The 12,508-nt window shown below is 43.4% G+C and overlaps 1 protein-coding gene across 1 annotated transcript in view; it reads right to left on the bottom strand.

The window, feature by feature from the left end:
• LOC126267865 (odorant receptor Or2-like) overlaps positions 1–12,508 on the bottom strand; it is a 95,384-nt gene that overhangs the window by 72,198 nt on the left and 10,678 nt on the right. The window contains exon 2 of the mRNA XM_049973174.1: positions 4,863–5,179. Coding sequence (XP_049829131.1) covers positions 4,863–5,179 — 317 coding nt within the window. The remainder of the gene's footprint in view (positions 1–4,862; positions 5,180–12,508) is intronic.

Genomic DNA, 12,508 nt, shown 5'->3' with positions numbered 1-12,508 from the left:
AAACCTAACTACCATAAGGACATCACACACATCCATGCCCGAGGCAGGATTCTGACCTGCGACCATAGCGCCTAGAACCGCTCGGCCACTCCGGCCGGCGTAGAAGTGGTACTAAAGTACTAAGAAAGAGACTTAGTGCAAAAGAAACACAATATATACATAGAGACTGAGTTAACAAATTTGAATTTCCTTACGGATATGTAGACATACTTCCTCCTAACTAACGCTAAAGACAAAATTAAACACCGTTAAGGTATCTGTAGAGTGCTGAATGGATGTAGATGTAGATGTGTTGAAAGCATGCAATGCACGGCTAGCTCCAATACTATGAGGATCTCTACAGCCCCATGAGTGGCACAGAACAACATAATCAACAATGTCACGTACTTCCACTGCGTGGGAGACCGTGGAGGTTGTCTTCGAATTCAAATCAGAAAACATCTACTATACGACACTACTTTTGCTCTTGTTATCAACTAAATACTGCTGAAAATGTGCTCCACTACGCATGTTATAAGCGGCTGCCTTCAGGTCACTCTCTACACCAACAGCTCGCGCCAACGTATTTGGTTGTGGAGACGGGTGATTCGTGATGAAGCAGATGACTGAAGAGTTGCCCACAGCTTGAATACGATCATCTCAAACTCAAGTTTATTTTTGCATGGGTGGTCAGATGTTGAAAGACATCATTTTGGCAAAAGTCTATTACCATATCAATCAAAGACACCCATACTGTATAAAGTAAATGTGTAAGGACCGATCAAAAAGTTTCTATTTGAGGGCGTTGCTGCAGTTTATATGCAAACCAGCGCGCCTCCGTTGTGAGTGTATTAGCACTGACATATATGCAAGGAACATATATGGAACGTAAGTTTTTGATCGTCCCTTAAAAAACTGCCATGAACTCTTAAGGCTGGATTGAACACCACAGTGCTTCACTAGACAAAATCCGGTTGAATTTGACGTGCCCTTGCCTTTCCCTGTATTTTGATCAGACTTACTCGGTCAGTCGTATAAAAACATAATGTTTAACTTGGAGTTCTAACAACGAAGTTGGGAATTATCGCATTAAAAACTCATTGCAAGTTAAAAGTGACAGAAAAAAATGTTATGACCATGTGGGCACTTTGTTGTGTTGGCGTGTTACTAGAAGAGGCCGAAATGCACGCGTTTTAACTCACGCATGCTGGGGTGAGGAGGGAACAACTATACTGACGTGAGGTCTGGAACATGACAAGGAAATAGAATTCAGAAAGCGGACGTAATTAGTTGATACTTAACTTTAATTCATTAATGATGAACTTCGCTCTTGACCGGTTCTAGGCGCGCAGTCCGGAACCGTGCGACTGCTACGGTCGCAGGTACGAATCCTGCCTCGGGCATGGATGTGTGTAATGTCCTTAGGTTAGTTAGGTTTAAGTAGTTCTAAGTTCTAGGGGACTAATGACCACAGCAGTTGAGTCCCATAGTGCTCAGAGCCATATGAACCATTTGAACCGCTCTTGACGGTACATAATTCACAATATTGTCTGTTCAGAATTCATCCTCATTACTGAATATGGCGCCTTGCTAGGTCGTAGCAAATGACGTAGCTGAAGGCTATGCAAAACTATCGTCTCTGCAAATAAGAGTAGTAGTCAGTGAAACATCGCTAGCAAAGTCGGCTGTACAACTGGGACGTGTGCTAGGGAGTCTCTCTGGACCTACCGTGTGGTGGCGCTCGGTATGCAATCACCGATAGTGGCGACACACGGGTCCGACGTATACTAACGGTCCGCGGCCGATTTAAAGGTTACCAACTAGCAAGTGTGGTAAATGTAACCGTAGGCTTCCGCGGCCGTTGTCAATGTCAATTTATTCCAACGTTGGAATTTTATAAATGACAATGCGGTCTCTAACCCAGAAGAATTTTATTGACATAGCAAGTGTGGTGTCTGGCGGTGACACCACACACTTATTTTTGAGTGACACGATTTTCAGTCATTCACTAAGTAATTTAACCCCTGAGTAGTAAGGTGTTAGATAGTTCTTTACACTTCATGTACCATAGGCCAACTGAACGACTATTTTTCATCGAAATGATGTGGATCGAGTCGGTTTACACAATATGTACAGATATTTACTTTTATATATGAACATGTGATTTTATTATTTTTTATTCCTACTTACGCAACTATGAGTAACATCAGCCATTTCACTGGTTACTCGTTTTCATATACAATTTTTAGCAGCGTGACTGTAGCTTGTTGTTGTTGTTGTTGCTGTAGTCTTCAGTCCTGAGACTGGTTTGATCCAGCTCTCTATGCTACTCTATCCTGTTCAAGCTTCTTCATCTCCCCGTACCTACTGCAGCCAACATCCTTCTGAATCTACTTAGTGTATTCATATCTTTGTCTCCCTCTGCGATTTTTACTCTCCACCCTGCGTTCCAGTACTAAATTGGTGATCCCTTGATGCCTCAGAACATGTCCTACCAACCGATCCCTTCTTCTAGTCAAGTTGGGCCACAAACTCCTCTTCTCCCCAATTCTATTCAGTACCTCTCATTAGTTATGTGTTCTACCCATCTATTCTTCAACATTCTTCTGTAGCACTACGTTTCGAAAGCTTCCATTTTCTTTTCGTCTAAACTATTCATCGTCACTGTTTCACTTCCATACATGGCTACACTCCATACATATACTTACAGAAACGACTTCCTGACACTTACATCTATACTCGATGTTAACAAATTTCTCTTCTTCAGAAACGCTTTCCTTGCCATTGCCAGTCTACTTTTTATATCCTCTCTACTTCGACCATCATCAGTTATTGTGCTCCCGAAATAGCAAAACTACTTTACTACTTTAAGTGGCTCATTTTCTGATCTATTTCGCTCAGCATCACCCGACTTAATTCGACTACATTCCATTATCCTCGTTTTGCTTTTGTTGATGTTCATCTTATATCCTGCTTTCAAGACACTGTCCATTCCGTTCAACTGCTCAAGAGGCTCAATCGGAAGATGAGCTTCCCGCAGCGCAATTTACTGAAAAAATGCTTATTAAAAATAATTAGTCGCTTTGGCCATTTGAGTTGACAACTATTACAAAGAAATTCTTTTTGTGATAACAATAATTAGTTTATTTTAGCAGAATACCGAATAACTTACATAAAATATGTGTAGCCGTTCAGTGGCTAACTTCTGTATGGCGGACAAAACATTGTGAGTATCATAAAGTACAGCCCTTCTTCCTTGGCGGTACAATCGCGTCTCTTTTCGATCCTTTTTTATTTTCATAGACATGTTTTAAATAAAGATGTAGTCGTTGTTGTTGTCTTCAGTCCCGAGACTGGTTTGATGCAGCTCTCCAAGCTACTCTATCATGTGTAAGCTTCTTCATCTCCCAGTACTTACTACAACCTACATCCTTCTGAATCTACTTAGTGTATTCATCTCTTGGTCTCCCTCTGCGATTTTTACCCTCCACGCTGCCCTCTAATGCTAAATTTGTGATCCCTTGATGGCTCAGAACATGTTCCACGAACTGGTACCTTTTTCTTGTCAAGTTGGGCCACAAACACCTCTTCTCCCCAATTCTATTCAGTACCTCTCATTAGTTATGTGATCTACCCATCTAATCTCCAGCAGTCTTCTGTAGCATCACATTTCGAAAGCTTCTATTCTCTTCTTGTCTAAACTATTTATCGTCCCTGTTTCACTTCCATACATTGCTACACTCCATACAAATACTTTCAGAAACGACTTCCTGACGCTTAAATCAATACTCGATGTTAACAAATTTCTCTTCTTCAAAAACGGTTTCCTTGCCATTGCCAGTCTACTTTTTATATCCTCTCTACTTCGACCATCATCAGTTATTTTGCTCCCCAAATAGCAAAACTCCTTTACTACTTTAAGTGTCTCATTTTCTGATCTATTTCGCTCAGCATCACCCGACTTAATTCGACTACATTCCATTATCCTCGTTTTGCTTTTGTTGATGTTCATCTTATATCCTGCTTTCAAGACACTGTCCATTCCGTTCAACTGCTCTTCCAAGTACTTTGCGTCTCTGACAGAATTACAATGTCATCGGCGAACCTCCAAGTTTTTATCTTCTCCATGGATTTTAATACCTACTCCGAACTCTTCTTTTGTTTTCTTTACTGCTTGCTCAACATACAGGTTGAATAGCATCGGGGAGGGGCTACAACCCTGTCTCACTCCCTTCCCAACCACTGCTTCCCTTTCATTTTCGTCGACTCTTATAACTGCCATCTGGTTTCTGTACAAATTGTAAATAGCCTTTCACTCCCTGTATTTTACCCTTACCAACTTTAGAATTTGAAGAGAGTGTTCTAGACAACATTGTCAAAAGCTTTCTCTAAGTCTACAAATGCTAGAAACGTAGGTTTGACTTCCTTAATCTTTCTTCTGAGATAAGTCGTAGGGTCAGTATAGCCTCACGTGTTCCGACTTTTCTACGGAATCCAAACTGATCTTCCCCGAGGTCGGCTTCTACCAGTTTATCCATTCGTCTGTAAAGAATTCGCGTTAGAATTTTGCAGCCGTTACTTATTAAACTGATAGTTTGGTAATTTTCACATCTGTCAACATCTGGATTCTTTGTGATTGGAATTGTTATATTCTTCTTGAAGTCTGAGGGAATTTTGTCTGTCTCATACATCATGCTCAACAGATGATAGAGTTTTGTCAGGACTGGCTATCCCAGGGCCCTGTTTTAGCGTTGGTGAAAAGCTCTGGTAATATGTTCGCAGCGTCTGTGAGGTACCTACTCACGTGGACTAGTGCCACTGTAACGTCGAATGATACGGCTCATGTTAGTAGCGGTCAGATTTGACCAAGACAGGTCGCCTACCTGCATGCATCTGTCGAGCTCTGTGATGAGCTTCTCAGCAGAGGGCTGCATCTTTAGGAGTGCGATGATCTTGACGACGTTCATGAGGTAGACGAACATGAGGCAGGCGTTCATGGTGACGCCCAGCATGTGCCCCCAGTAGTGCACCATGGCGAGCAGCAGGCTGGCCACGAACAGCAGCAGGATCACCACGACGCAGCCGGAGTAGGCGCTGTACAGCTGCGACGACGCCCGTCGGCGAGGCGCCCACGCGCCGGCCAGACACAGCAGCCACAGCTGCAAGCGCAGGTCCGTGCGCAGCCGAGCGCCAGACTCACCTGCGCAAATACGAGGCACTGTCCAAAAGAGCCCGAAATTTGACTTGTATGAGCAGATGGTTATGAGTGCGCTGAAATACCGCTGAGTGCCTCCGCACACATCTTTCTTGCATCAGTGTGGCAAGTGACTCGAGTTGAGTGGTTTGGACAGTTGTTGGTGAGTACATTTCCATGTTCGTGTATCTGTGAGTTTGCAGTTTTACGACGCCTGCAGCACGTCTGAATGCAGTTTTGTGTTAAACTGGGGAAACCGCTGCATAAACGTAGCAAATGCTGCAGCAAGCTCTTCGAAACTGCGTTTCATGTCACATAGTGGAATAAGCCTAAGAGATACAGACGAACATCTACTGATGAAAACGACCGTTCCGGACGCCCAGCAAATGGGAGCACGCCAGAAAATGCACAGAAACTTATCAATCTGACTCCGTAATCTCGTATACAGATCATTCAAAACGTCTGCAAAACCTAGAGATTGCGTTACCCGTTTAGTGTTATACCCTACTGGCCATTACAATTGGTACACCACGAAGATGACGTGCTACAGACGCGAAATTTAACCGACAGCAAGAAGATTCTGTGATACGCAAATGATTAACTTTTCAGAGCATTCACACAAGGTTGGCGCCGGTGGTGAGGCCTACAACGTGCTGACAAGAGGAAAGTTTCCAACCTATTTCTCGTACACAAACAGCAGTTGACCAGCGTAGCCTGGTGAAACGTTGTTGTGATGCCTCGCGTAAGGAGGAGAGTTGCGTACCATCGCATTTCCGACTTTGATAAAGATCGGATTGTAGCCTATCGCGATTGCGGTTTATCGTATCGCGACATTGCTGCTCCCGTTGGTCGAGATCCAATGACCGTTAGCAGAATATGGAATCGGTGGGTTCAGGAGGGTAATACGGAACGCCGTACTGGATCCCAACGGCCTCGTATCACTAGCAGTCGAGATGACAGGCATCTTATCCGTATGGCTGTAACGGATCGTGCAGCCACGTCTCGAACTCTGGGTCAACAGATGGGGACGTTTGCAACACAACAACCATCTGCACGAACGGTTCGACGACGTTTGCAACAGCATGGACTATCAGCTCGGAGACCGTGGCTGCGGTTACCTCTGGCGCTGCATCACAGACAGGAGCGCCTGCGATAGTGTACCGAACGACGAACCTGGGTGCACGAACGGCAAAACGTCATTTTTCGGATGAATCCAGCTTCTGTTTACAGCATCATGATGGTCGCATCCGTGTTTGGCGACATCACGGTGAACGTATATTGGAAGCGAGTATTCGTCATCGCCATACTGGTGTATCATCCGGCGTCATGGCAGGGGGTGCCATTGGTTACACGTCTTCGTCACCTCTTGTTTGCATTGGCGGCACTTTAAACAGTGGACGTTACATTTCATATGTGTTACGATCCGTGGCTCTACCCTTCATTCGATCCCTGCGAAACCCTACATTTCAGCAGGATAATGCACCACAGCATGTTGCAGGTCCTTTACGGGCCTTTCTGGATACAGAAAATATTCGACTGCTGCCCTGGCCATCACATTCTCCAGATTTCTCACCAACTGCAAATGTCTGGTCAATGGTGGCCAATCAACTGGCTCACAATATGCGTCACTACTCTTGATGAACTGTGGTATCGTATTGAAGCTGCGTCTCAGCTGTACGTGTACAAGGCATCCAAGCTCTGTCTGACTCAGTGCCCAGGGGTATCAAGGCCGCTATTACGGCCAGAGGTGGTTGTTCTGGGTACTGATTTCGCAGGATCTATCCACCCAAATTGTAATCAAATGTTAGTTGTAGTATAATATATCTGTCCAAAGAATAGCCGTTTATCATCTGCATTTCTTCTTGGTGTAGCAGTTTTAATGGCCAGTGGCAAAGTTTGTGCCACTACTGCTCCAAGACGATCATAAGCAACATTACAAAGAATTCTGTAGTGAACGTAAACAACATTCTCTCAAAGGTTATCACTTTTGCTAAAATTGTGCTTTCTGGTTGTGATACTGAAATTAAACAGCAGTCATCGCAGGCGTAAAGTGCACCAAAACTGACATTAAGTACATATAATGTTTATGAATTCGTCCCTCCCGGCGAGACGACCACTGAAGATACCCATACCGACTGATACAGGCGATGAGAAGAAAACTTGAGAAGTGGAATACCAATAATAAGTTACTGCACCATGATGGAGTGCGATCAAATACGATCTACATGATTCAGGACTTTTTAATGTTTGACAGTTGTTCGCCATCGTCTGTGTGACTCCTTTCTTTTCCCCAAAATAGAAATCAAATTGAAGGGGTGAAGATTTAGTACAGTGGAAGAGATTCAAGTGGAATCGTTGAGGGTACAAAACAGTCTAACGAAGAAATCCATGAAATGTATTCGCAGCTGAGGTTATGGATAACCATCATCTGCATAATGGAATGACGAAAGCGAAAATTTCTGCCGGATCGGGAGTTGTACCCGGTTTCCCACTTGCCGCGAGCGGTCGCATTACCATTGGGCTACCTGAGCATGCTACATGCAGAATACTGGCACTGCAGCATCGTACATATCAACAATGACAGAAACCATGACAACTGCGTGTTCAGTCCCAAAGGCCTACTTTGAAAATGATGGACCAGAAAAGGATCTAGGTGGATTTCGGGAACCTAGAGCTGCCCCTTCTTATTTATACCTCTGTTTACTTTCCTATCGGCAGTAGCGGCTGTTGAGCTGAACTACTCAGTCAGGAATTGAATTTAATACCGCCCTCGTATCTACACAGCAAACGTATGGGCAGTTAGTTTTTACATCTCACAAGAGGCAACTTGCAATTTTTAACTGCAAGGTCTAAAAGAGGTTAACTGATGCCACATTTCACCACAGCCCGGTGACTGGGAAAATGATAAAATGAATTATAAAGAATATTAAATTTCGTGTACTTATTGTTTAAAAAATACTTTTACGTACTTTGGGGACAAAAAAAACATGAAAAATCTCATATATCCATTATTTTCGAGACACTAATGAAAATTAAGGTCATTAGAGCTTATCAACATATAGACTCATAATAAATGCTGGATATGTCCTCCTGTTACTTCTAAACACGCATGCTTTCGTCGAAACATGAAGTCTCGCACGCTTTCAAGCACTCACTAACTGTTTTCAATGGTTTCGCAGACTTCCGTGTGACGTCGATAGTTTTCGCACCCAGGGCCCAGACAGCTGAGGTCGGGGGGGGGGGGGGGGGGGGGGGGGGAACGTCCAGGACATGGAACTAGACCTCCTCTACCTGTCCATCTGTTATGGTAGTGCGTCTCGAACACTGAGACCTACTTGGTCTCCATCACGCATGAACCATGTGTTTCTTCTTGCTTGCAGGACACGTTTTCCAGAATGTCTCGAAGGGTAATCTGAAAAAATTCCCTTATTGGTGCATAAGACGTGCTGGGATAACGTATGCCCCTACCATACAGCATCTACACATAACTATTAAACTGATGCTGATGTCTAACTTGTACTGTAACGTGAGGACTGTGATCGGTCTTTAAGTGTTGGTTGTCTAAATTGTTATACCATTTCTTCCAGAGGTTCCGTCGTCTGTATACAAAACTGAAGTGACAAACAACGGTTTAGCAATTTGTGCAACAAACCATCGATAAAAGTTCTCCCGTTGTGAGTGATTGAAGATGATACGGATGCATGAGTGGCCCGTGATGTCACCTCCATGCTGAACTTGGAAAGTACCGCACGCCAGGGCCACTTGTCTTGTTCAACTACCTGGCTCTTCTTTGTCAGCCCGTAGAACGTGTTCTCCCCGGTGAAGCGTACGAGCAACCCGTGGTCTTCCTTGGTCAGAAGTCTGTGGTGCTACGGATTCTGTCACTGCAACGCGACGATACGCAACAGCAAAGGGTGGATGACTCGGCTGTGTTCGGTGGGGAAACGCCTTTATTCAACAATGCAGCCTCGTGTACATTAACATTCACACGACTGGAGATAAAGATCATTCCTTGAAAGTTTACAGTCATACCTCCTTGCCTAGGGACGCCAGATGAAAGTTGATGTCGTCAAGCCCTGAATCAAAATTGCGCAACGGATAACTGGGGAGGGGAGCTTGAGAGCGCTACCTAGAGGGCGTGTCCTTTCTGTACGATACTAGGCAAGGGGCTGGAGGGCTCACACGCTATTGTGTGGGTCCCGGCATTCCATAGCTTTAATTTTAAATGAATTCCTTTAACTTGACTACTATGTGATTTTTAAGGTATGTTAAAGATTGATGACAGTTGATTACATATTTATTTTAAACATCATCACTCGACTTTACAGCGACTGCAGGAATTGTTTCAGTTTACAGATATTACAATTTTACAACTTATAGCTCGGGTATATTATACACTAATCTGCACGCACATTTCTACGAGTAAGACGGAATTGCGATGGCCAAATCTATACCACGAAAGTCTCCCAATATTTTACATAGGACATTCACTATGTGAGGAGGATAACGGGCAAACTGGGGACCAGATATTTTAACACAGGGGGTCAAATTTCCGGAATTAAACGAGCACATTCATTTCCTTACACAATCCGAAGCTGGAAATAAAAGAATTGGTACAAATATTCATATACCTCTCTTCCATGCTTGAACATTGAGACAGACGCACTGAGGGCACGTCTGCTCACTTACCCGTCTTCTGTAACTCTCGTAGAATATGGCGGGCACCCGGAGGTCTTCCTGGGCCCCAGTGGGTGGGGTGGTCGAACCACTTGGCCTTGACCAACCTCTCCACCCCAAATCTTGTGACACTGGAAAGTCTTTGACTTTTACCTGCCTGTGCTGTCTCTCTGATCCTCTAGCCAGGAGTAAGGTTGGCACTACTATTATACAGAACTACTTCCCAAAAAAGATTTGGCCACGCTTTACGGAAAGGTGTGAGGAGGATTAGGAAAGTTCATGTGCAGATTCACATCCACATATAAGAAATGCATAATACACGACACATGTAAATATGTATTATGAAGCTTGACACATATCTATCCACCCGTCCACATGGGTTCTGTTGCACCCGCGACCGGCCGCGTCGTGTAATAAAATTGGCTGCGGAGCCGCCTCTGTTTCTATTTCCCGGTGCGAGCGAGCATCGAAACCTGCTGTTTATAGAACGGAAACTACTGTTTCATCCTAACAGGTTACGAAATGAGTATCCTGCCATATTTGAAGACAACACTTTCAGTTAGCTCGCTACCTGTAACACACGTACGCAATGGACACGTTGGAGCCAGACGAATGACAACTGTACACTGGTCTCCTTGGCAACACAACGCCATCTAGGATACAGTGAGTCAAACAGGTGTATAGATCAGTGAAGTGTTGGGTTGTATATGGAAAGCTGTTGCACGTCAACTTTCACTAATAACTTCAAAACAAGGATTTTCACACATTCGTTTACACGACCTTTTTCATTGACGTGGTGTAGGGAACGTGACCCCAAACACTGTAAAGTTATTTTAGAAACACTTAACGTATACATTTATTTTGAATGTCCTTCCACCCCTTCTGTTGTTACACATTTTCCAATAACCTAATACTACACTTATCATCCAAGCACTGACCACTGTGTTAATGAATTGTACACTTTCATGTAAAGATCGTACTAATTAGTGAACATCGGCGGAAGAGTTGATGCAACAAGCTACTAACTGATTCAATTACATAAACACATGAAACAGGGTAAAGATCTTACTAATTAATGAACATCGGTGGAAGGGTTGATGCAACAAGCTACTAAATGATTCAGTTACATAAACACATGCAACAGGGTAAACCATATGTCACATTAGCTGCATTACGCAACATGTCTCACATAAAAATCCCGAAGCGTTTACACGTTCCATATGCGGGTAATTATGATTACCTTGATGAACTGCAAGCTCAGGACGGATTGCCCTGAAGGGCAACAAGACGGAACTTCGAATATCGCCGACGAACGGCTGTGGTCTAAGGGTGGCGCGCGTAACAGCCAAAGGATTTCTGCCATGAAATAAAACGGCACCCCAGACCATCACTCCTAATTGTCGGACTGCATGATGGTCGATATTCAAGGTCCTGTTCCACCGCTGTCCGAGGCATCATTGACTCCTGCCAATGAGATTCCAGGCCGAAGACGTGTCTGGAGGATTATTAAATTATTAAAAGAAAGATGAAAATGCGAGCGTTGAAAACAAATACTGAACCGGGTATTTATTTAAAACAATAACCTAGACGTTCGCCTTCTGTAATGGGTATGGAAACGCCCAAACCAATAATGAGTTACAAATAAATTGATAGCATAAACCGTGATTTGTTGTGAAACGTATATTTTTGTTACGTTCTTATCTGTTCTGTTTGAGTGTTATTGACTGTCTCTGTTTATTTTCTTTCTTGTGTATATTCATTTCTATGTATCTTGAGCTATTTCTTTTCACACATACATGAATTGTTTTTTTTTGTAAAATTTGTATAATGTAAAAGTAATTGTTCTTGTAAATTAACTCTCATGCTATGTACAGTTCGGAATAAATGAAACCTGTCTTTTAAGTGAAGTGAGCAATGATAATTGCCAGTGCGTGACTGGAATGGAGGTATGCTGATGTGGACTGGTATAAAATTCAGTAAAATAAGTGTTGTGTAGTAGTATTTCGACTGTGACTTGTGAAGAATAGAGCCAAAGAAGTACTTTAACTGTACTGCGTAAAGTGAAGTCGTATCTGAGAGACACAGTAGTGTAACGAACGTAGATCTTACACGTGGCATAACAGCGTTACATTGAAGCTCAGTAATGAATATGTTGAACAATCTGTTATTTAAAGCATACAGGGACTGTGGCTATTTAAAAAGAAGGGAGAGATTAGGACTGAAGTACTGAACAGTGCACCGAAGTATTTACTGGTGAAAGCCTGCCGGAGTAGCCGAGCGGTTCTAAGCTAGTCCGGAACCACGCGACCGCTACGGTCGCAGGTTCGAACCCTGCCTCAGCATGGATGTGTGTGATGTCCTTAGATTAGTTAGGTTTAAGTAGTTCTAAGTTCTAGGGGACTGATGACTTTCGCTGTTAAGTCCCATAGTACTGAGAGCCATTTGAACCATTTACTGGTGAAAATCCGCGAATAAGTTGAAGATACGAGGGATATTCGGAAAGGAGGGTCCGATATGGCACTAAATGGAAACCACAGTGAAAATGAATCTTTGCGCAGATGCGTTCTGCAATGTCTGTAGTATGCCTGTCGATCGCATCAAACAGGAAAATAATTTTCAAAGAGTTTGGCATACTGCATACCAAAAATGTTACTATCA

The sequence above is a fragment of the Schistocerca gregaria genome, chromosome 4, assembly GCF_023897955.1.
Source record: "Schistocerca gregaria isolate iqSchGreg1 chromosome 4, iqSchGreg1.2, whole genome shotgun sequence".
Lineage (NCBI taxonomy): Eukaryota > Metazoa > Arthropoda > Insecta > Orthoptera > Acrididae > Schistocerca > Schistocerca gregaria.
This window is presented reverse-complemented; position numbering and strand designations above follow the sequence as displayed.